Source organism: Sceloporus undulatus, chromosome 1 (assembly GCF_019175285.1).
Source record: "Sceloporus undulatus isolate JIND9_A2432 ecotype Alabama chromosome 1, SceUnd_v1.1, whole genome shotgun sequence".
Lineage (NCBI taxonomy): Eukaryota > Metazoa > Chordata > Lepidosauria > Squamata > Phrynosomatidae > Sceloporus > Sceloporus undulatus.
In genome coordinates, this window is record NC_056522.1 from 309997261 (window position 1) to 310022328 (window position 25068).

Sequence of the window (25068 nt, forward strand, 5' to 3'; positions counted from 1 at the left end):
ATGGATGGCCCTTATGGTCTCTTCCAACTCTAGGATTCTATGACATCAGAGGCAGGGCCTGTGTCAAACACTAGCAGTGTTGGCAAAGCCATCAGGCAGCGAAATGGTCTGATTCTGAATGTTGTTAAAAATCAGCAAATTATTAGTTATTAAATTATTATTATTATTATTCTATTTGATGTTGGCAGCGAGGGAAGGAAAGAGAGGATTTCTGCCTCACCTGCCACAGTGCATGCCTTTGACATTGAGTACTATGTATCTTGGCATAGCTCCAAAACACACTGCAGAAATAATCCATCTTGAGACCGCTTTCACTGCCCTGGCTCAGAGTGCTACGGAATCCTGGGAACTGTAGTTTATTGTGGCACCAGAGTTGTCTCTGACAGAGAAGGCTCAATGTCTCAGAAAACTACACTTCCCAGGATTCCCTAGCACTGAGCCAGAGCAGTTGAAGCAGCCTCAAGATGGATTATTTCTGCAGTGTGTGTTTGGACCCATTGGTTGTGGTTTGTGAGTGAGTGAGTGAGTGAGTGGCTGCAATACAGGCATTCAACCACCAGGGCTCTGTGAACAAGACACAACGAGCAGAGGACCCAAACGTTATTGCACTGGGCGCCTTCACAGCCCCTGTACGGCAGTGTGACGGAACTTCCGGTCCCCCATAGAGCCCAGACCGGAAGTGAGTCCGCCTTATAATTCGTTCCCCCTCGTCAGGGTGTGTGTTCTGCCTCTAAGGTCCGCCGTAGCAGCGTCGCCGGAAGTGGTGCGTTCACTAAAATGTCCGCCAGAGTGGAGGAGGAGGAGGACCCAACCGACGTGGCTGAGCCTGGAAGGCGGAGCGGAGGTTGTCCCGGCGAAGCTGGATGGCAGGGGCAGCCCGGAGCTCCCCGGCCTCGCACGGTAAGTAAGGAGGACCCTGAGGAGAGGGCCAGGGATGCTGGGGTTTGTTGCTGCTGTTTCTGACTGATGGAGCCCCCAAGGCAGCGGCTGCCTCCACCCTGGGACTTGTGCAGCCACAGGCTTTGCTATCCCTGCGGGGCGATGGTCCTGGGACCAAACCCCAGCAGATACCAAGGGTCCGCCGGAGAGGGCTGTGACCTTAGATGACGTCCTGTTGCATCTCTTGGCATCTGTTGTTTTATCTTCTTAATTAGTGATGGAGGCTTTGGGGCAGAGATGGGGCTGAAGCTCTGCATTTTACCAATAGCTATGCTTAGTGTTAAAGGGTCCTGCAGTCCAATAACTGTTGGAAGTCTGTGTGATTGTAACCCCTGCTTCAGGATGTTCATTGCAAATTCAGGGGGCGAAGAGGGTGCTGAACTTAAGGCTAGTACTACAGTATACTGCTGGACTGCAGCTCCCATCTGATGTCACTTGCGTGGCAAAATGTAAGGGAGGGTGGTAACTGCACTCCACCAAACTCAGGGCGGTTGCACATCTCTGTCAAATATTCACATGGTAATCAAAACTGTCTCATTTACATGTATAGTAATGGGTTATTATCCAGTGGCATAGCTGTGTTCGTCTGGATCAGTATGGAAAGGGATCTTGCAGCACCTTTGAGGGAAAGAAGTGGCAGAATAAACAGTCTCTGTCTATGTTTGCTACTTCAGATCCAGTCTACAAAAGCTTATGCAACAAACTACTCCTCTCAGCTAGCGGGAAAGGTGCTACAAGACCCCTTTGCATAATAGTCGGTCATGGTAACATCGTCCTGTTCATAACTGCAGCTGGTGGGACAGGGGCAGGAACAAAGCTGGCCTGTAATGCCAGAGTAGTTGATTTGCTGAAGTCATAAGCACTTAATCGTCACTTATATCCTTGTCAGATACAGTAATGGCAATCATAGCTAATATAGAAGCTAGTGGGGAAAGAATACTGAAGGTCTCCTTGTCTCCATTATCAACATTCCTTGATCCTTTTCCAACCAGAAGCCAGTTCATCTGACACATGCCCCTTTGTGGAGCATAATGGTTCCAAACAGCCCCATGTTGACCTGGCATTGCTGCTTTTGTGTCTGACTCAGTGTTGGTGTCTTGTGTGCCTTGAAGTTGTTTCTGACTTATGCAACCCTATGGGGTTTTCTCTGCAAGATTTGTTCAGAGGAGGTTTGCCATTGCCTTCCGCTGAGGCTGAGAGTATGTGATTTGCCCAAAGTCACCCAGTGGATTTCATGGTCCAGCAGGGAATCGAACCCTGGTCTCCAGAGCCATAGTCCCACAATCAAACCACTATGGTCTAGTTCAGTGGTTCCCAAACTTTGGTCTTTCAGGTGTTTTGAACTTCACCTCCCAGAATCCCTGACTTTTGGCCAATCTGGCTGGGGGTCTGGGAGCTGGAAGTCCAAAACACCTGGAGGACTAAGATTTGGGAACCATTGGGGACCATCACTGAGGTTTATGAAGTTATGAATGGTGTAGAGAAAATTGAGGTACTTTTTTCCATTCCACGTAACAGTAGAACTAGATTATTTCATGAAGCTTAATAGCAATAGATTCACAACAGACTAAAAGGAAATGCTTCTTTTTAGAAAGTATCCGCAAGTTACAAAGTGCATGGCCATAGGATGTTGTGATGACTAGTACTTTAGGTGGTTTGTAAAGAAGGACAGAACTATCGCTGGGCATTGGCTATATTGTAAAAACATGATAAAACAGCAGCTCAAGAGTGTGATCACCTTCTTATATATGCTGCTGGATATGTTTATGAAATTATCTCTCTCCAATATTGTAGGCAGTACTATTGTTCACTAAGGTGAGTTCACAGATGATGCCTCGACTGTTGAAAAACCTCAAGCTGAGTAGCTGCAGGGTAGTTTACTTTTGGCCAGAGCTGTGTGTCTGCCATTATTCTTTGGAAATGGCAATAATAATAATAATAATAATAATAATGTAATGTGTTGGTTGCAGAATTGAGCTTCTTGAGAGTCTCAGCTTTCATTTCTGTTTCTAATCTTTGTAGCAGCAAGTCAAGTGTGTGGAGTGCTTATACAGCAATCTCAGAAGCTAGAGACATGGTTGAATATACAGCCCAGGAGATAGTCTTCAGTGTTCAGCGTAGCCTCTTTGTCTTCTCTGCGATAACAAAACCAGACTAAACTAAGCAAAACAGTACATATTTCAGAACAAATTGTGGAGATTGCTGCTCTTCTTGGAAGAGAATTTGAATCTCCTGCTGTGTGGATTGTTCATTTATGTTTTAGCAAAGTCTTGCCTTTGAGGACTGGAGTTTCTCAAACCTCAGCTGTCAGAGTGCTAGTTTAAGATGCAGTGATGTCTGTGTCTTACATGACTTTTGGAAAAGAGTATCAAGCCAATCCAACTCCCTGGATGAATCTGAACAAACCAACCCCACCACCACCACCATTTTCACTTGTCAAATTGGAATAATTACCCAACCCACAGCCTTGTTGTGAGGACTGCAGTGCTCTGCAAATAGTATAAGTAATATACATTGTAAATGCACTCTTTGTATGGTATCAGCAGATCTGCATGCACTTTGGGAAGACCTTGTCTTAATAGGAATAGGATGGGTTATTTTAAAAGGATCTTTGAGTGTGGAAAATCCTGTAGGTGCTTCAGATCTGACAGTGGTGGAGCTACTGTGAATGGACACTGCAGAGCTTTGTAGCTGTTGGCAGAAGGTCAGGATTTCCAGTTGGATTCCAGGCGTTCACTGCTGGACTCGTAAAGTAGCTCTGGAAGAGAGTTTACTTGTTGCTATTTCTACTTCCGTTGCGGGGGAACAGGATGACATTTTGTCTGGACTCACTGGCATAATTAGAGACAACCTATGAGCTTCAGCAGAATGTGCTATAATTTTTTTTTTTAATAAAAGGATTGGCATGGTGGTGGAATTTGAAGCAGGAAAAAAAATGTGTGGTTGGCAAGGGCAAAACTCCCAGGGGAGGAGGCAGGAGCAGAAGAAACTCTGAATTTATACTCAGAGCAGTGCTGGATGGAGAGCTGAGCTGGATTTTCCAGGTGCTTTGGAAAGCCATTTCCAGAACAGATTGGACTGGAAATCTTGTGTTGAGGAGACTCAGCAATTTCCGAAATGTCGCACTTAAACAGTTTGGTCAAGTTCTCCTTTGTGTCTCTTTACAATTTGAGAACTGTTCATTGCAGACTCTACTGTGCAAGACAGTGAAGGGGGAGAGTGTAGTTCAAGTTAGATTTTTGTAGTACAACTCCTAGATTCTCCCTAGTCCCATCCCTCCCATCCCACAGCAAAACTTTCTCAAGCTCTTGTTTGAATAGAGAGAGGCATACAGACATCAGTTTTAACAGCACAGTCATAAGCATGTTTAATCAGAAGTAAGTGCATTTAAGATTGCAGATCAGCAATGCAATCTTATGCCTACTCCCAAGTAAGTATAGGATCACAGCCCAAATTGTACACATTCCGTCATGGTCTCTATTGCTGTGTCATCTGAAAAGCCTGAAGGCACTTTGCTTGATTTGTCATCTATCCCTGTCTCCTGGTGGCATCTTCCCCCTTTTGACCCAGAGAAATCTTAGTTATAGCATTCATGCTGCAGGCTGTTTTGCAGTAATTGCTCACTGTTTGGGTGACATGCCTCCAGGGAACACAGCTGTTTTCCAAGAAGCCATGAGATTATTTGGATTCTAATGCACCAGCATGGAATGAGCTCTGAGTCAAGCTGTTTCAGCCTATGGGTCATTGCCACAAATCTAGCTCCTGGGAATTAGGGAAGAGTCATAAGGCCAGCTCTGTTTGTTCTCTACTTGTATAAAAGCCAGGTTTTACATATACAGGAAATTTCTCATGGCTGTATTACTGTAAGCCCTCTATATGCCCAGGTTCTTTATCTATGGATAAAACCATCCACTGTTTGAAAATATTCAAAAATTCCTAAAGCAAACCTTGATTTTGCCATTTTATGTAAGAGATACAGTTCTAATATGCCATTGTATTTTTTGAGCATCCTCAAGTCGGGGGATCCAGGCACCAAACCCAAACAGATACCAAGGACCCACTGTATATACTCCACTTGCTTATTTGATGGCATACCATCAAATAAGCAAGTAGGGTATATAATATAGGCATGAACAAGCCATGAGAAATACTTGTTTTGTGTGTCTTCCTTGGAAGAAGTGTACTCTTATCCCATGTTCTAATGGCCATTCTTCTTGGGTACGGTGGGTCTTATAGTCTGACCCATCTGGGGGGGAACAGATTGGGGAAAGCTGATTTAGAGCTTCCATTGTTCAGAGAATATAACAGTTGTTTTAATGACTTTGACCCAAACCTGCTCTGCCTGAACTAGGGGCTTAGCAGGTGTTTTGGAACAACTCACAGACAGGCCAAGACCATAATTAGTAATTCCCTAGTGTTTGTCCTTGGCTATCAGAGATATATTACCTTTGAAAGCAGGCATTTTTTTTATTTATTGTGTCAATCCTGTCCACTACAAATTTGTTGAATCCTTTTATAAATAGCCATCTTCCTGTAGGAGAAGTCTGCTAACATCTTGGTGGATAAAAATAGTACCTCCTTGTTTCATTTTACTGCTAAACCAGTAAGATGTGTGAGTGTGTTGCAGAGAAATAGTCCCTGGGAAGAAAAAGGTTCCACTGAGTAGCAGATAAATGTGCAGTAGCATCACCCCTTGGTGGTATGAACTATTCTCTCTCCAATGGCCTAGCTTTGGCCCATAGAAAATGCATTCATTTGTTGTTGAGTCCAGTTGCATCATTTGCCACAGTGTTACGCATAGTTGTCCTCTGCTGTAGCTTGTTGAGTTCCATATGACTTGGAAGTTTCATCTTCTAGCACTATCTCTTGTTTCATTCTCATAATAGGGTTTTCATGGTAAAAGACACTCAAAAGGGATTTGCTGTGTCTCCTTTTGCTCAGTACTAGCAAGTTTTAATTCTCCATCAGTGTTACACACACACATCACTACTGCTACTGTCCAGTAACTGTTTGGCGCATTTAGTCTGGCTTCTCAACAAAAGTCTGTCTGACATGGGAGGCCCTACCAGCAGTACAGTCTCCTGCCTCGCAGGAGCACACAATCCCACCACTATGGAATGGTAGTGCCATGTTGGGAATGCATTTATAGGATCAAAGAGGTTCAAGGGACCCTATGGACCATTCTGTGCAGGTTATCCAGCTAGAACGTCCCCAGTAGGAAGCTGTCCAGCCTCTTTTTGAAGACATCCAGAGAAGGAGACCTCTCCATCTCTCTAGTAAATTGGTTTAATTGAACAATAGACTAAATACCAGGTGCCATGTGGCCTGTGGAGATCATGTGCATCCATGCATGGTGGCATGCAGTATCCAACAAATGTCCTATTCAGGCTCCAGAAAACATTTTAGTGCCACAAACAGATGGGATTGTATACCATAGAACTCCAGCCAGAATTAGTTGGCACCAATATGAGTAAGGAATCCGCATTTCTATATCTGTTTTTTTTTAAGAAGTTTGGGAAAGTTGATGCAAAGGAGGTAGAGGAGAGGAAACAGAATTCCAATCTCTCTTATGGGACTAGAGAAATCCAACATGGGGGAAATTTGATTTTTGAAAGATCTAGTTGTTTTTCTAATTTTTGGCAATTGCAGCCAACCACTATATCCCCATGAATGATTCCCCACCTGAAGATTATGGGCTAAATTCAATTATTAGCCTCAGCCAGAGTAGACACATTGACTCAGTGGGGCCTATGTAAGTGTTGGTGTTCATTCAGTATGTCTGCTGTAGTTGACTAGTAATAAGATTTAACCTTTTTACTTTGTCAAAAGGTATCTAGATATGAGGGCTGACATTCCTGTGATGACAATCAAAATGGTTGTCAGTTCTTTTCATGTAGTTGCTGAAAATGTAGCATGACTTACATTTAGTAGACTATTTCTTTGATCAGATACTTGTATAGAATGGGTAACTGACAAAGGATTGCCGTGACTTCTCACCTCCGGTTGAAATTTCCTCATTTCAGAAAAATAAATAATATTGTAAATCATCCTTACTTCCCTTGAAAAAAATGTTTAAGAGAAGGGAAGATTGAATTGGAGGGGCGGGGGGGGGGTGATGACAGCGTGGAAGAGAAGTACTTAAATGTTTTGTACACAGACTTGTGACCTTCTCTCTCTCTCTTCTTTCTTTCTTTCTTTCTTTCTTTCTTAGGGATTAACCAGCCAGGTTGAGGCTATATAGCAACAATGGAGGAAAGATTTTTTCTTCATGGAATTCTCTCCATCTTAGTGCTGACTGTTGCCTGCCAAGCCCATGATCTTCCCTTGTGTGAAAAGGAGGCTGAGTCTTGGGGAGCCATATTCAGTGAGGACCGCTTGGATGCCTGGATCTGTTCTCTAATAGGTTCTATTATGGTTGGGCTAAGTGGAGTTCTTCCTCTCTTGATCATTCCTCTAGAAACTGGAGCAGCTCTGAAGTCAGAAGGTAAGTGAATCCCTCTGTCTGTCACTCTTGGTAATCCTACTGGTTTCCTTTTTCCAGGCAAATCTCTCTGCCAGTGAATGTTTTGATTCATACAATTGATTTATTTCAGCCACATGATTCCCATCCCTGTTTAAATGTCTTCTGCAAGTTGCTGCAGACTAGGAATGCAGTAATCTTGAAAAATATACCATTGTGTTTTGATGAAGAATTCAAGGGATTTTTCTTTTCAGGTTTTTTTAGTGGTGAGCAGGATAATAAAAATTGATAAAATATAGATGTGTGTAACGGTATTTGAAGTGGTGTATTGACTTTCTCCTTTTGAAAAATCACTTTCAGCACAGTCTGAATGTCAGGAGTGTATGTATTGGAGAAGCTTCACTCTTGAACTCTTTGAATGGGAGAGTGGATGCTCAGTAACAGTTCTTTTAAAATACCCTGATTTAGGACATTGGGGATGTTTGGAGGGTGGCTCTTCTCCAGCAGTTAATCTAAATCAGGGGTTGGCAACCTACGGCCCGCGGGCCAGATCCGGCCCGGCGAGGCCTTGGGATCGGCCCCAGCCTGGTCCTGCCTCCGATTGCCGCCCCCGCCGCAGCTTCTGCGCCGCTCCGGGCGCCATTTTGAGTTCGGCCCCCCAGTTGTCTGAGGGACAGCAACCTGGCCCCCGGTTCAAAAAGGTTGCCTACCCCAGATCTAAATGATCTGGGGGAATTTCACCCCTTGCAAAATGGTGTAATAAGAGTGGAATTCTTAAACATGAATGTATGATGCAAATAGGGCAAAAGGTCTATTATTATTAAAAGGTGGGAAAGGGTAACTTAGGGCCCATGCAGACAGGCCAAAATAAAGCTGCTTCGGGTCACTTTGGAGGTGTTTAAATGACACACGCATCCTAAGAGGCCAGAAGCATGCCAAAGCTATGCTACAGTCCTTAGGACTAGAGCATGGCTTTGGTGCAGCTTCTGGCCTCTTAGGACGTATGCATCATTTAAACAGCATACCTCCAAAGTGACCTGAATCTGCTTTATTTTGGCCTGTCTGTACAAGCTCATGGTTGACAGAACAATGAAGGCCATCTTTCCTTCTGCAAGTCGTTGTGATGTTACCAGGTATTGCCCTCTCACTTTCAAGTCAATTTTAGCATTCAGGAGGGCTAGAAATTTACATATGAACTACAAAAATATGAATGGATATTGATTCCTGTGCTTCTGTATCACACATTGTGTGTGTGTGTGTGTGTGTGTGAGAGAGAGAGAGAGATACTTGATTAAAATTAGGGGAGAGCCATGATCCTGTTATCTCTAGATGCTAGGCTTGTATAATCTTGCCTTTGGTCCCTTTCATCGTAGCACAGCTGGCAAGAGGTCCCCATGAGGATGATGTTTTTCCTGCACTGAGCAAAATAGTTGCCAAATGCTCCTAAATGGCAGGAGTAATTCAGTTAGTTGCTGCAAATGCCCTTCCCAGTTAACAGCCTTTCCCTGGAAGCGAAGAAAGCATTCTAATTACCTGCTATATGAGCCTAAACTGCATGCACATGGATGTTCCTTAGACTTCTCTTAAGTAGACTAGCCAGATAAGGCTGGGTTCTGCAGTGACTCCCTGTTTGTCTTTCAGAGGGATCCCGTCGAATGAAGCAGCTCTTGAGTTTTGCTATAGGAGGGCTCTTGGGAAATGTGTTCCTGCACTTGCTCCCAGAGGCCTGGGCATACACGTGCAGTGCCACTGCAGGTAATTGTGACTAAAGCTCTGAGAACACCAAGCACACATGGACAAGTCAGGCACACAGCCATCTCTCTATGTCTGTGCAGCTCACTGATGGTGAAATTTTTCTCCACAGTGGCTTCTCATAAGGGATGGGGGGGCCTGCCAGAATTCTTTTTACCCGTAGCCCTATATTTTGAGTGACAATAGCATCTTTAAAAGCAAGGGGAGGGACGAGAAGCCAACCTCCTTTCAAAGTAGTGAAAGGGAGTTTGGCTAGATTTAGTACAGCCAACTTGTGTCTGTAGCCTAACTGGATGCCTTCAGATGTGTGGAACCTGAGCTCCAAGCATCTCCCAACCAGGATGGTGATGGTGGGCCTTCTATTCCAACACAGTTGTAGGGTGCCTAGTGGATAAAAGCTAATCTATAAGCCACTAAAGAAAATCAGGGAGAAAAACAGCACAAACATTTTTATTTCTGAGTCTCATGTAGTTGACTTTTGATACTTCAGCAGCCTTAGACAAGATAAATTGCTATACCCCAGAACCAGATCTTGGAAAACATACTTTTTTCTGGGTGGGAGGAGGTTCTAGATATTTCAGTTCAATAAAGCATTTTTTTCTGAGGTCTACGTAGAATCCTATAGTTAGCTGCTTGATTAATAGAAGGGAAATCTTCTGTCTTGCTTTTCTGTCCCTGGTGGCCTTCCACTTTGAGCCTGTAGAAGCCTGACTCTTCAGGAATGCCTCTGTTTTTCTTGTAACGCTTTTTATCTCTGGCCTTTTGAGTTTCAGGATTGCATTGCCTCACACGTGTCTGTCCTTTCTTGTAGCTTGCCAGCAGTCAGTCTGAGCAAGAGCATGTGAAGCTGATCAAAAGGCACATTTTGTGCCCTTGGGCTGAGAACTTGCCACTGAGGGTGTGGTGGAACACTGAATGAGTTTTTCCAAGGTGCAGGTTTCATGCCCACACACGCAACCGTAGCTTCAGGGTTTGTCATAGGAATCAGAGGTGTCTGTCTTTCTCTGCTCAAAAAAATTCCAGTTTTGCTCTCATATAAAAGTAAGGTAAATTGGTGGGCTTCCATCTAGCAACATCTCCTGCTTGCAGGATTCATGCTTTCAAATCATGGACACATGAGCTGTGCTAATTTTCTGGAACAAGAATTCACCACCAAATTAGTTCATTCTCTAAGGGAGTGGGCCCTACCCGTAAGTCCACAGAAGTTGTTCCACAACAGCTATTATCTCTAGCCACTGGCCATGCTGGCTGGGGGTTGGGGGAATAGTGGTCACTTCTGTGGGGACCTAAGTTAAGGAACCTCTGCCTAAGACAGCAGTGGCTTCCCTTTAAATAAAATATCAAAAACTATCGTTTCCATGGTCTACTCATATGTGTCACACTTGTAAAGCCAGATTACAGATTTGGGTCCTTTTAAAACAGAATATTTAGTCTCAGCTATTCAGGCATGATGAGTACATCTTGTTTAAAAACAAAACAATCCCAATGGGTCAGTTTTGAATAATCTTTCTTGTCCAGGAAGAGGCCAGACACAGCCCAGGGTGGGACGTGTGCCATCTAGTCCTCAAACATCTTTTGATGTTATCTCCAGTCAATAGTCAGAGATAAAAGAGTATTTAAAGCCTGAGTTTGCAGCCTGGAGAGGTGTTTTGAGGTTCTAAAGGGGTTTCCCATTGCACTTAGCTGTGACAGTACCTGAAGTTTCTCGTGCTAGCACACCACCACACTGTGCTAAACATACCCCACCTTGTCTGGTTTCAGAAGCTAAACAAGGTTGAGCCTTGTTAATGCTAGAATGAGAATACTAGCAGGGGTGGGGAGGTCCCCATGCAGGGTTAGGAAATAATGCCACCTGACATCCTGGAGAGACTTTGCTGTCAATCAAACAGTATTGGGCTATAGGGACCAATGGCCTGACTGTTAATAAGCACCTTCCTATGTGTCTGTGTCCCTCTGAAGGTAGGGTAGTGGTATTGGTGATCCTGATCCCTAAGAAACTTGGTTGCATTTTGTGTTCTGATTTCTTTTGTTCTTTTTTTAACTGGTCAAGGTGGAGGGCAGAGCTACCAGCAGCAGAAGCTTCTAGGACTCTGGGTGATTGTTGGCTTGATGACCTTCCTGAGTCTGCAGAAGATGTTCCCAGATAGTGAAAAGCAAGGAGGCTCCAGTTTGGTGAGTGGACAACAAAATGAGTTTGGTTTGGGCATTTGGTTTGTGTGGTTGGGTAGCTTTGGAGATTCTGCACAAAACCTGACTTGTGCTCTCCCTGTAATGTTCAGAGGCATGAAATAGGCTTGTGGTCTGAGAGGGTAACTGCCTCCATTATATCTTAGGGGATACCTTACCACAGGAGTGGTAAAGTGTGGCCCCCAGGCTGCATGTTGCCCTTCACATTTTCATGTGACCCTTGGAAATCCTCAGGCTATCCCTAGGGGGCTCCTAATTTCTTTTTGAAAGGGCAAAGTGTTTTTCAGCCCCTCCCATGCAATAAAGGTGTGGGTTTTCTCTCCTCAGCCCCTCCCAAAACAGCTACAGATATGATTTTACATAACTTCTGGTTTTGCCGTGGTGGAGTAGTGTTGCCCACAAGACATCCAGAGAATGAAATATGGCCCTCAGCCCAGCTCAGTTGCTCATATCTCTCCTCCCACATGCTCTGTTCCATAAGCAGGGCTTGCAGAAGATGATGATCATGACCAACATTTGGAATTCCACATTGAATGTTCCTGACAACCCCATTCCTTCCTCATTTGACATAAATTGTGCAAATACTTTATCGAACGTATTTTCATAATTTATTCCTATATCATGTCTGGTGGGTTTTTTAAAATCTTTTTAATTTTCAGTGTGTGTTTTTAGGATGGAAATACTATATTCATTTGCTTTTCAATCAGCCTTAGATGCTGATAATCTATTCTACAAGCAAAAAAGATGTGGTGGCTGCCTAATTTGTATGCCTAGCCTAAGGCAACCTTCTCCAGCCCAATACCCCCCTGATGGATTGGTTGACAATGCTCAACATCCCTACCACACCAGCCCCAGTGGTGCTGATGCCTGGGGATCATGGGAATAGTGAGGGGTTGTCTGAGGGATGATGGTTTAATATATCTAGATGGTACTGGGTAGAGAAAGACTGGTTTGATGTTCTAGCATAATTAATTACTTAAAATATTTGAGGTTTGTGTAAATCCCCCCCCCATGTATTTTTATTAAGTGTATTTATATCCCGCCTTTTCCCAAGACTGCTACTCAAGGAGGCATACGAAAAGTCAACATTAAAACCAAATTAAACTATTAATCATATTTTAAAATATACTCTAAAAAGACTGTAAAAGTTACACAGTACAGTTTAATACACAATACAGCCCTAACAGCCCTTTATTAAAAAGCCTTCAGTTCTAAAACCCTGTCTGCATAAAATGTAATTGTAAAATGCTTTTTAATGTAATAATCATGATTGGGTGGATTTATATGGGGTCTTTGTTTTAATTATGTTTTAATTTTTTGTGTTTTAATGTTAATTTTATATTGTTTTAATTAGATGATTTTAACTGTGTTTTTAAATTTTTACTGTAAAGTTTTAAAAAATGTTTTTATCTTGTGAGCCACCTTGAGTCCCTTTCTGGGAGAAATGCAGCCTTAAAAATTAATTAATTAATTAATTAATTAGTCTTTTCCTGCTGATGGAAGGATAGATAGCAAGGAAGGGGCCATTCTAGCCTCTGGAGTGGAGGAGTTCCAAAGTGTAGGGCCAGTCACTGAGAAGGTGGTACCTTGTCCCTCACCCACAATTAGCAAGTGGGGTGTAGCACTAGTTTCTTCTGCATTTCAAACAAGACAAGTAGGAAGGGGATGAAAATCATCTCTGGGGCACTGGTTTTATGAACGTGAAAAAAAGAACAGTTCCTGCTTTGTGATATAGGACACCCAAGTTCCTGCCAAAAGGATTCCAAAAGGGAGCAGCTTCTCTGTGCTGGAGGCAGCCAATCCAATCCAAAGAAAGAAGTCAGGCCCAGCTCAGTGCAATGGTTCTTCTCACATACCTTCACCATCAGCCCCCAAAATCAAGGTAAAGGGCTTTGCTAGGGCATGGGGAGTTAGTGACCCAGTGGAGAAAACGTGGGGGTTGTTCTCACTGGCTTATACACCGGTTTACAAATCGAATCCAAGGTGTAGCGTTCCTACTGAAACCTGAATTAACTCTAGAAAGTTCTAGATTAACCCGATATCATTTCTACTACGATTCGATCGATTCGATTTATAACATTTAATCCGGGTCAGGGCCTATAACCGGCGTAAAAAATAGAAGGGTCAACCCTAGTATTTTCCTTGATTTGGGATAGGAATCGGAGTATTTAAATAGGAACGTTTTGGCCTTTGAATCGAGTCAATGGATGGGAGGAGCGGAGCGCGATGGGCTGGCCTGGGGGTGTCACCCTCTTTGGTCTCTTCTGCATCGCCAGCCCCATTTTCTTCCATTCACATAGACTTTCCCCAGTGGATTGCAACCTCCCTCTGTGTGGAGGAGAGCCATTGAACACCATTTGTAACAGAGAGAGGCTGGATGCACAGCGATCTGGGGGGGGAAATGAGCCTTTCCGTCTCTCTTTCCCAACGGAATCTGGGGAGACATAGGAAACCCTGGGTGTGTGTGTGTGTGTGTGTGTGTGTATTCCAACCCTGGCTTTGCATGGCAGAGTCTTACCCCCTTAAACCCACTTCCTTCTCCTCCTTGATCTGATTTGGCAAACAAACACACACACACACGATAGAATAGATGATAGATAGATAGATAGATATATAGATAGATAGATAACACACACACCATGTTTATATATGACTACTACACACACACATGCATATATATCTACACACTCACACACACACACTATAGTATATACACACCTACATATTGTGTGGTGTGTGTTTGCACGCATGTATATATACGCATATGAATGTATACGTATTTGTTGGGGAACCAAAGCTCTTTCCAGAGGAAACTATGGGATAGGTTTTGCAGGAAATCCCTGCTTCATGGCTCCCAAGACAGCCCAGGGAGCAATCCCCAAGATTCTCTCCCCCTGGGGCGCCAAAGCAAATTTGGGGAACCGAAGCTCTTTCCAGAGGAACTATGGGATGGGTTTTGCGGAATCCTGCTCATGGCTCCCAAGACAGTCCAGGGAGCAATCCCCAAAGATTTTCTCTCCATGGGCGGCCAAAGCGAATCTTTCCAGAGGACTATGGGTGGTTGTGTTTGTTGTGTTTGTGGAGACATTTATCCTCCTCTGCCAGAGAGTGTGGTGCCTATAAACTACCATTCCCAGGATTCCCTAGCACTTAGTTATGGCAGTTAATATGGGGAGACACAGGAGGACGAATAAGCACCTCCTGATTGGCTCTTTTAAAAAAAAACGCAAAATTTATAGTAATTAAAAACGGCCAGGTAGTGGAACGCCGTACGGCTACATCGGTGTATGTTATCTGATTAATGTGATGTCATGTGACGTCGCTTTGATTGACAGCCGAAAAGGCGAGTGCGAACGAAATAACGCTAAACTGGGTTCTATACCCACCGATTCATTCTTGAATAGGAACGAAAGCGGATCATTTACAGCGATTCAGTTGGTACTGAGACTGAAGAAAAAAAGCGATTTGGAACACCCGTGTTATTTTGTCGGTTTTACCGAAACCGGTGTATTTAAATCGTTTTAAACAACCCCATGTATATCTCTTGGGGGGAAAACACTCCCCCATTCCTGAAAAGCATAGACAGCATTCTTCTCTGCCTTCTCAAAGTCTTTGCTTGGAGAAGATGCTTTACTGATTAAAGGTATGCTTCTACTTTATACTGGGACAGGCTATGGTCCATTTGGTCCGGTCTGCTTGACTGGCACGATTCTAAGTGCCTTTCTGAAAATGAGCTTTGTCCCTGCTCTCCTGTGCAATCATTTCTCTCTTTTTATCATTGGGGGCCCTGAAGTTCTTTTTGTTTTCTTTCCACTCCTCTGTAGATCAGTGGCTACCTCAATCTTTTGGCCAACACAATAGACAATTTCACTCATGGCCTGGCAGTGGCAGCCAGCTTTCTGGTTAGTAGAAAGGTAAGTTCCCTTTTGAAGGCATCTGTTTGAACCAACTGTGATGGTGAGATATGAGAGGCTGTGGTAGAAAACACATAGGCATTTCTGTTGTGTTACAAAGTACAAGATTTTAAAAACATTTTCAGTCCCTAACAGAAGACCAGGTGATATGTGGGGGGATCATTTCCTCTGTTCCCATAATCCAGCATTAAAAGTTCTTTTTCCATTTATGCATCAGCTGAAGATTGTGAGTCTCCACTATTTTGAACATGAAAATGGTGCTGCTCAGTGTCCCTTTTAGTTCAGGGATGGACTATGTGCCACCCTCCAGATGTTGTTGTACTGCAATTTCCATCAGCCCTAAGCAGCATGACCAGTGCTGAGGAATGCTGAGGCTTCCAATCTAACAATATCTGCAGGGGTGCACTTTGCCCACCCATGTTTAGTCTTATGTCGGAAGCATCATGCCTTGCTCCACTTGCAGCCCTATTGAGCTTCATGGACTGTCCTAAATAGTTTCTTTTATCGGTTGTAGGTTGGGCTTCTGACCACCGTGGCAATTCTCCTGCATGAAATACCCCATGAGGTGAGTAGAATGTGTCATAAACTTGTGAGGAAGTTGAACAGTTCTCTGGTTGGGAGGTGGGAAGGAAAGTCACACACTCTCTCACACTCTCTCTCTCTCTCGCACACACAAAGCACCAAAAATATTTACAGGTGCTCTGCAGAACAACAAATATAAAAATAAAAATCTCTGTCCCCAAGGGTCCTACAGTTTGAAATTTGACAGTGGCAGATGGGAAGAAATGGAGATTCAAGGGATAAGTATGAACAAATGTATTTACTTTTGGGCAGCAGGCCAAGTTAGTCAATTGCAGCCAGAACAACATCCAAGTCTAATGACTCCTTAAAGGCTAGCAAGTATTATTTGACATAAGCTCTTGTGCCCTACAGACCCCTTCATAAGATGTATGGAATGTTACCTTACATGACAGATACTTATACAAATGCTTGACTAGGTGGACTTGAAACGTGGGTTTCATTTTTGTAGGAAAGGTGGGGTATAAATAACACACATCATTACTGTTATAATCATAATATCCCAATTAAAAAAGTGACACTACTTGGACACTACATTATCCAGCAATCCCTCATTGATTTCAGATTTCAGAATCCAAATCACTGATGGTCCAAGATTTCAATCAGTAACACCTAATATACTGTGAAACCAAGGATTGAAAATAACAATAATAATACTGTAATACATTGTTGAGCAGCCATTCTTAAAATAATAATCAAGCAGTAGTTAGGTGGCAAAGCTGACATTCTAGGATGGATATCACATGTATTGTGGTGAAAAGCCATTGTTCAGTTCAGGTTACAAGGGACAGAGGTCTAAAACTATCAGCGCAACTGCTGGGGTCCAACAACCACTGTCAGCAACTCAAACAAGTCCTGGGGTTAAATCAGACCTTTGTAGCAGAGCTAGCAATTTTAGAAGCAGAAGCATGGCTCCAGAAGCAATTGAGATAACAGCAACTGGATGTTTTCCAGGAACTGAAGCAATGTAGGAACCTCCAGGGACACTCAGCAAAGCGATGCAAGACTACTGATAAACCACCAGAGAAGCAAAGTCTCCCAAAGTGCTCTTTATTCACAGTGCTATAATACAAATACAGATCTCCAAAACTCCAAACCATACCAAACCAACTCCTACTACAAACCCACAAGCTATCCCTTGCAACCCCTGGGTTTATATAGACTCCAGACCATGTGGTCTCCCAAACCCAGTGAGTTCAGGTGTATAACCATGTCATGTGTCCCCTGTGCAATCCAGACACATGGTTTCATCATCCATGGCTACGTGCACCTAGACACTAAAGTGTCCTTGAACCAATGAGCATCAGCTGTGCTGATCAACCTTGTCCTTCTGCTGAATGCTCATGGTCGAACACACACACATCAAGCATTTCCCTGTGTGCTGTGTTTTAACCCTTCAAATCCCTGACTAAAACACACTGCAGAAATAATCCTGTTTGAGACCGCTTTAACTGCCCTGGCTTAATGCTGGGAATAGTAGTTGTATGAGACGTTTAGCCTTCTCTGTCAGATAGCTCTGGTGCCACAATAAAACAGGATTCCATAGCATTGAGCCAGGGCAGTTAAAGCAGTCTCAAACTGGATTATTTCTGCAGTGTGTTTTGGCCCAGAGTTTAAGTTCTAGATCAGGAGAAGACAAAGGCCACCTTTAGCCCCCAAGGCTGTATTTTCTTTTCTTTTATTTCAAGGATTTAGATCTCTCCTTTTTCCCACAATGGCATTCAAGTTATTCACCTAATTTTCCTTGATTACCCCTTTTCTAGTGAAAAATCTTTCTCTCCCATATATTGTTTAGTATCAAAATGCCTGTTTTATACAACGAGAAATTGACTTTCTGGCTTTTCCCCTCCATTTTTTGTCAGTCCATGCACTCCCTGGAGGGTCTCAGATATTGACTCCCCAAGCCCACCAAAGTTGCTGACCCCTGTTCCAGATGAACTCTTGTATGTGAGAATTGTGCTCAGAAGGGCCAGAGGAAATAAAAAAGGGAAGAGTACAAGCAGTGGAAATGGCCTAATAATGGTCATTAACAAACAATAAAGTGATAATAGATGTACTGATTAACATCTATTATCATGTGTGCTAAGATAAAACGCCTTTGCCCTTGTTCAAACCAGTGGAGATAGTGAATCTCTTGATTGATTTTTGTTTAACCCTTTCTCCACTGGAATCTGTGGTTGAACTTCTTTTGTTCAAGCCTGAAGTCAGAGACAGAGTGTTCTGGGAGAATGAAGAGTTTTTCTACAGATTTTTGAATATTGCAGTGTCAATTTCATTAAAATCCTGCACATACAATTAATCTACATTAGTGATTCTCAGTCTTTTGTATCTTACATTCCACCAGTCACTCTGTCAATGAACTTAAGTCTCACCATTATAGTTTTTCTTCAGAAAGGATTTTTATAAAATTGCAGGTATTCTTTCTGTTGTGTTTATCACTCACAGTAAATTTTAAGGACATACAACTTTCAGACATATTGTTGGGAGTAAACACAAATAATAATTCCATTTTTTTAGTTGTTATGTGCCTTTAAATCAGTTGTGCACCCCTAAGGTTTGTCACAGTCAGAGGTGTGTGTGTGTGTGTTTTTTTTTTTTTTTTTTTTTTGCAAGATTTATTCAGGGGAGGTTTACCATTGCTTTCTTCTTAAGGTTAAGAGACTGTGACTTGCCCAAGATCACCCAGTGCATTTTCATGATAGGATTGGAACCTTGGTCTCCTAGAGTTGTAGACCAACACTCAAAACCACTGCACCATGGTTGCTCTCTAATTCCATTAACAGTTGGGAAAATTGTGAATCCCTGGTAGGAAATAACCTGTGGGAAGAAGAGGGGACTAGTAAAAAACAACGTTTTTATTAGTGTGCCAAAAGGTCACAGAGCATAATCCATGGCAGGTAGTGGCAATAGGATCTTAGTAAATGTATTTATGATATTTAGGTTTCTTCTCAGGCACAAATGCTGTTGGTGGCAACAGCAGGTGGGCAATGTGCTTTTTGCTTAGAATTCCTTCTCCCCATCCAAACAGCTTGGAAGAGCTGTTCTCTCTTTTGCAACTAGAATATACATGATAATTGATGTTTCACACCCTGAGATATCCTCATGGTAAGTCTGGGGAGTTTAATGTGTTATGGTGCCATGTTGGAAAAGAGCTAATAGTGCCATGCTAGCCAGTTTAATGCTTTACCACTGAACTCTGTTTATGGTGTCTCTATAGGTGGGGGATTTTGCCATCCTCCTTCGTGCTGGGTTTGATCGCTGGAGTGCCGCCAAGTTGCAACTCTCCACAGCCCTCGGGGGAGTCCTAGGGGCTTGCTTTGCAATTTGTGCTCAGTCACCAAAAGGAACAGGTATGGATCTGGAAAGGAAACGTGTTGAGCTATGGGTTCAAGAATGGAGGCATAGGCCTGTTACAGACTGCCAAAATAATGCTGCTTCGGGTCTCTTTGGAGGTATGCTGTTTAAATGATGCATGCATCCTAAGAATCCGGAAGCTGCACCAAAGCTGCACTCCAGTGCTTAGGAATGGAGTGTGGCTTTGGCGCGACCTCCGGACTCTTAGGACCCATGCATCATTTAAACAGCATACTGTACCTCCAAAGAGACCCGAAGCAACTTTATTTTGGCAGTCTGTAACAGGCCCCAGTGAAGTAAAAATAGCAGTTTATTCAATAACACAGTGCTGGTCCAAATATCAGCATTCCAACATGGAAATCTGGCACCAAACCAAATTTAAACTATGCCATTTATAGCAGTTTTGGAAACTCTACCAAACAATAGCATACAACAACTTGTACCAAGTAAAACCCCCTCATGTTGGACCTTTTCATTACATTTCAGATTGTTAATGTTATTAGTAGACACTATTGGTTAGTCGATGATAGGGTCAAAATGTTCTGGTAATGCTTAATCTCCTTTTCTTTGAGATTCCTAAATGTTTCGTAGCTTCCAATGTTTCCTTAATTCAGAATACTTTTCCTTTAGCATGGCTGTATTTTTTTTTTTGGCCTTATGGTCAACCACTGACCTTTCCATTCCAGTGTCAGGATAATTTGCCCATTTATAGCTGTCTTCTGCCACCTATTGGTCATTGATGTACTTTTCACTGTTCCTCCAGGGGAAACCATCGCTTGGATTCTCCCATTTACCTCTGGGGGATTCTTATACATTGCCTTGGTAAATGTTGTGCCTGATCTTTTAGAGGAGAAGAACCCTTGGTAAGTGTTTCTAGCATGGCTTGAAGATAAGCAGTCAAAGCAAGAGAGAGTCCGTCCTGTGGCACCTCAAAGACTGACAAAGATCTTGGGACATGAGCTTTTGTGGGCCGGAACCCAGTTCATCAGATGTACACTTCTCGGTTTAGGAAAGGAAATGAATTCATAAAAGTACAGAGAATGAGAAAAGTTGACTTATACCTCAGAAAGTTGCAGTGGATATAAGATAGAATTTTAAAAAACATAGCCGTGTCAGTCTGGATCAGTATATAGAGGGATCTTGTAGCACCTTTGAGACTAACTACAAGATAGAAGTTGGTAGCATAAGCTTAAGTCTATAAGCAAAAGCTTATGCTGCCAGCTCCTTTATGTTAATTAATCTCAAAGGTGTTACAAGATCCCTTTGGATCTTTTGCTTTTTTATCATATTGCCGTTATCTGTGTGGCTCAAACAACACAGAGTCAACATAGTTGCTCTCCCACTGAGCAAGGATGCAAAATTTGTTTCTGAAACATAGCAACAAGCAAGGTTTTCTGGCAAGGCCACTGAAAGCAGGTTCAGGGCTCAAGAGAAAAAAGAAAGGGTGGGCCCTCTAGCTTTCGCTAGCAGTAGATCTGCAAGACAGCTAGAGGTGGGTAACCATGGACTTGCCAACCGTTGGTTGGGGTGGTAGATTTGGGTGGCATGGGAAAGGGATTCCCAGCTATGCATGAAAAGGCGGCATCTGAGGAAGGGACTCTTCTCCTGCTACTTTCCTTCTGCCTGACTTCCCATGGGCTGGAAAGAGACTTCAGAGATCTGTTTCTTTAAGTGCCTTGGCAGGGGTGAAAAAAAATAAATACACATGTCATGTCTGGTTTTTAATCCATCCTTTTCTTCTGATCTTTCTTTCCTTTGCTTAGGAATTCAGTGCAACAAGTGCTCCTCCTATGTACCGGCATTATTGTCATGGTGCTTCTCTCGCTCACCACTGAATGAGTGACTCTGACTCAGGCTTCCTTCTGCTGCTCTCCAAGGCTGCCTTCATTCTAAACTGTTACAAAGCAATAAGGGACACCATTGGATTTTTCTTCATTGTGTGCCTGTGGATCTGGCTGCTGCTATAAGAAGTGGATAAGGGAAGCATGGTTTTTAGGATGGAAGTTGGACTCCTTTTCTTGTTTTTAAAGTATTAGAATCCAGGACTTCCAAAGTTTTGAAAGAACAAAGTGAGTGGCTGGTTTTCTTTTCTTTTTTTAAAGGGGTGTGTGTATGTGTATTTTTATAAAATAATAATTTAAACAGAAGATAGCATTGAAGAGAGAACTTGCTGTCAGTGGTAAAGCAGCATGGACAGGTTGGACCAGGATGTGTGCTAGAAATCCTTGGACAAAACTCCGGAGTTGAATAAAAGACAAAATCACAGTATCTGCATAGAAATGAAATAATTATCTGGCTTCCAAGGCACAGGAGAAAGTGTTCCAAACAGCAGCAGAATGTCTAATAGTTCACTGTATGTTGCCACATAGGGATGAACAACGTAGGAAGGTGCTTTCTACCTGGTCAGGCTGTACTTGTCCTTCTAACCCAGGTATTAAAAACAGTCACTGGCAGTGGGTGTCCAGGATTTTGGGCACCCAGAAATCTTTCCCATATGTGCTCCCTGAACCCCATGTCACTGTAGAAGAATAGGAAAGATTGAACCCAAATCGTTCTGTGTGCCAGGCTATGCATGCTGCCATTGAGCTAGCTTTCCAGATCTTCTGAGAGAAGGTTCTACTACTGCCTGACCCTCTCCCTTCTTTTTTCCAAGCTGGCAATGTAAGATCCTGTTAGACTGAGCAACTTCTTCCTTGAGTTTCTTTGGTACATAAGCATTATACTGAAACTGGATTCGACCGGAGATGTTGCTTCTGTCTAGCTGTTGTTGGACTCAAATTCTCCCTCCCTCCCTCCCTCATACACACACATACTTGCACATACTTAAGAGTGAATGAAAATTGTACTCCAAATATTTCATTTTAAGGAGCACTGCCTGAGAGACCCTGTTACAACTCCTTTACCATAAGGGAAGACTCTCCTGCCTTTTCAGCTGTCAGGCAGCTTGAAAGCCATATGTTCAGTCTGTCCTATGTAAGACAGATAATTTGTGCCATTCCAGGTGTTGTTGGATCACAGCCCCTATCATCCCTATCTGTTGACCATGCTGCTTATTGTTGATGGGAATTGCAGTCCAACAGCAACTGAAGGGTCCCAGATTGCCCACCAGTTTAATACATTTTACTTTTTGGTTTCTTCAGTAGCTACTTGGATGAATGTGCTGGGCCTGCATTCTTTCATGGTGAACAGCAGAAAACAAGGCAATAAGGAACACACAGCTGAGCCTATAAAAGCTGCATACAGAGAAGGGCACACTCAGGGCCTTGCCTAAGATATTTGGGGAGTAATTGCTGAAAGAGAGTTTGGAACCATTGGAGCTGCTTTGTGAAACAGGAATACTGACATCTTGGCTATGATCAGGACTGTGCCTTGTGTGCCCTCTGAAAACATTAATAAATTAAAATTAAGCACCAGAGGAAATAGATTCTTACAGCCCATGTACCATTTTACACAACTATAGTTTATTTCTTAATTTTGCCTGTCATGAGGAAGGCAAAATGGTATGCAAGTTCATTGCAAACCGACGTCAGCTGAAGAAAGAGTTGATCAGGGAAAAAGAAACAGTTTCTCCTCAGACTTGTTTCTTAGATTTCAAACAAGTCCCTACAACTTTAATTACTTTACAATGGAGTGAGCAACTTTGGCTGCCTTTTGCTCCCCTTAAACCCACTGTGGGTCACCCTTCTATCACATTGCCAAAATGAGTCGCAGTTTTACCATATTGCTAAGCTGCTTTGCTGGATTTGGACAGGAAACTGGCAATACTCCTTGCAGTTTTAACCCCCCTTTAAAAATGAGCACATACTGCTTGTTTTAAAGTGGGAAGTCCCACTTTGCTTCCAAACTTTGGTGGTGTGCTTGTCAGATTTGGGCACTGTCACTGTGAGATAGTGATTCACAGACTGTTGGCCAGCTCTTCTTTACAGAAAAGAACTGAAAATGAAACTGCTTGGATGGGCAGTTGTGTGTCTTTCTTTAGTATTTGTATATTGGAATCACTAAATTGTGGAGTCTTAATTTAGACTCTCCTTGGGATATCTTTGGAGGTTCAGTACATCTATATAAAAAAGATTTAGGTTGGCAAGAGTTTGAGGTGCCACTAAGAAAGATCCCATCTGGTAGGACAACCTAGCATCACTGTGGTGGCTTCCATGCTTACCAGACAGTTGTGAGGAAAGCTGAATGGCTATAAAAGTGGTAGATCTCCAGCTGCTAGAAAGAAGCAGCAGGCAGTCCTGCCATCATCATCATCCCCACCAACTCTACTTTGTTGCTTGTTGTTGTGTTGTTGGTCTACAACCCCCATGCTGTCTGGGGAATTATGGGCTTTGTAGGTGAAACCATCTGGGAAGGACCAGGTTAAAGAAATATGGTTTAGGACAATGCCTTCACTTTTTATGAGTCTGCAGTCCTTAGATCATTTGTTTGAGGAATCCCAGTGAAGTCCTTTTGGCCCTTTGTCCTCCGATTGCAGTCCCTGAAAAGATTTTCTCATCTCCAGACCATTGCACATCTAGCCCACATGTCAGTCCTGCATGAATATACAGCTACTATGCTGACAATTCATGGACTGCAAACTGGCCAGAACAATCATTGGGACAAGCATTTTGCTGCAGTATGCATGAGTGCAGGAACAACATTTAATACTGGACTACCCACATCTCTGCTTAAGAAGAGATGGAGAAGCACTTATGTATTTTGCTTTCTGTTGTATTTTAGTGGAAATGGGGTGGTGCAGGTGCAGCAGCCTTAAATCCTTAGGGCTGGAAACACTGTGATTTGTGGAATGGCTCTGTGACTTTTACTAAAGGCTGTCTGCTGTAGCCATGCAGAGAAAAGTTTTAACCACCTTTCCCACAAAGCAAAAATGAACACAGCTCATCTGCCTCACTGACTCTAATCATGAAGCATGCTCTTTTTCTCTCCCTCCCCTCTCTCTTTGTCCTTGGAAGGTTGCCTTTCCCCAGCAGCTGTTCTCAGCTGTTAAGCATCTGGATTGCAGCTTCAGAAAAGCACAGTTCCAAAATGACAATCTTCCATCGCCTCCCAGGCATCATGTAATTAATCGGTTAGGCACTGAGTGATGCTCCAGGACTCTGTTCTGCCCCTATTTGTCTTGCTTCAGCTTAGACAGGGCTGCCAGCAAAGCCCTGGCGTGGAAATGGCAGAAGTACCAGTGCAGGGGTACAAGAGCCACTATTATTTAAGAATATTTATTGTCCCTAAATTTCTGGTTAGCATTGGCAAGCTGCTTTGGTGCATTCCAAGAATTGAATACACAGAAGCTCATGCTATTTGCATCAGGGCTGGGTTTGGTGTAGGCTGGAATTCACTGCTCAGTGTTTAGGAATGTAAAGTGGGTGACACTGATTCATTAATCTTGGAACTGTTGCTGTTGGCTTGCAGCCCTAGCTGCCTGAACCAAGTTTGGAAATCTTGGGAAGCTTTGCCTAAAGTGGCCACTCCAGGCCCAAGGGAAGAGGCCTCGGCTTCATTTTGGCACCCGCCCCACAGCGGTGCTCACAGGATCTGGTGGGAAGGGCAGTTAGTATCTCCACAATATTTGTCACTTTAGGAAATGCAGAGAGAATCTTATTTTTCTAGCTTTATTTTGCACTAGTTCCTGTGCATTCTTGTTCATCTGTATTGATCTATTTTGCATGGAGGCAATAGAGATGAAATAAAAGGATGGAAATCTGTGTGTGGACTTTTTATTTATTGACATGAATACTTCAACTTTTTCACTGTATTCCAGCTCCACTTCTATTCCTGCTACCACCACTACTTGTGCTTCTTAATAACTTTATTTATAACTGACCTTCCCTCCCAAAGCTGGGACTCAAATTGACTTACAAATTCAGTTAATACAGTTAAAACATACAA

The 25068-nt window shown here is 43.0% G+C and overlaps 1 protein-coding gene across 2 annotated transcripts; it reads left to right on the forward strand.

Moving 5' to 3' along the window:
* The first annotated feature begins 784 nt into the window (after nucleotides 1-784).
* Nucleotides 785-24884, forward strand: SLC39A13 (solute carrier family 39 member 13). Of its 2 annotated transcripts, XM_042445268.1 has the most exons (10): nucleotides 785-900; nucleotides 7151-7423; nucleotides 9041-9154; nucleotides 11202-11323; nucleotides 13074-13220; nucleotides 15163-15252; nucleotides 15767-15817; nucleotides 19049-19181; nucleotides 19949-20048; nucleotides 20949-24884. In XM_042445268.1, the coding sequence occupies exons 2-10, from the start codon at nucleotides 7186-7188 to the stop codon at nucleotides 21022-21024; spliced, it is 1071 nt and encodes a 356-aa protein (XP_042301202.1). In that variant the 5' UTR covers nucleotides 785-900; nucleotides 7151-7185; the 3' UTR covers nucleotides 21025-24884. The 2 variants fall into 2 exon arrangements, with proteins under 2 accessions (XP_042301202.1, XP_042301203.1); XM_042445269.1 differs by lacking the exon at nucleotides 13074-13220.
* The last annotated feature ends 184 nt before the right edge of the window (nucleotides 24885-25068 follow it).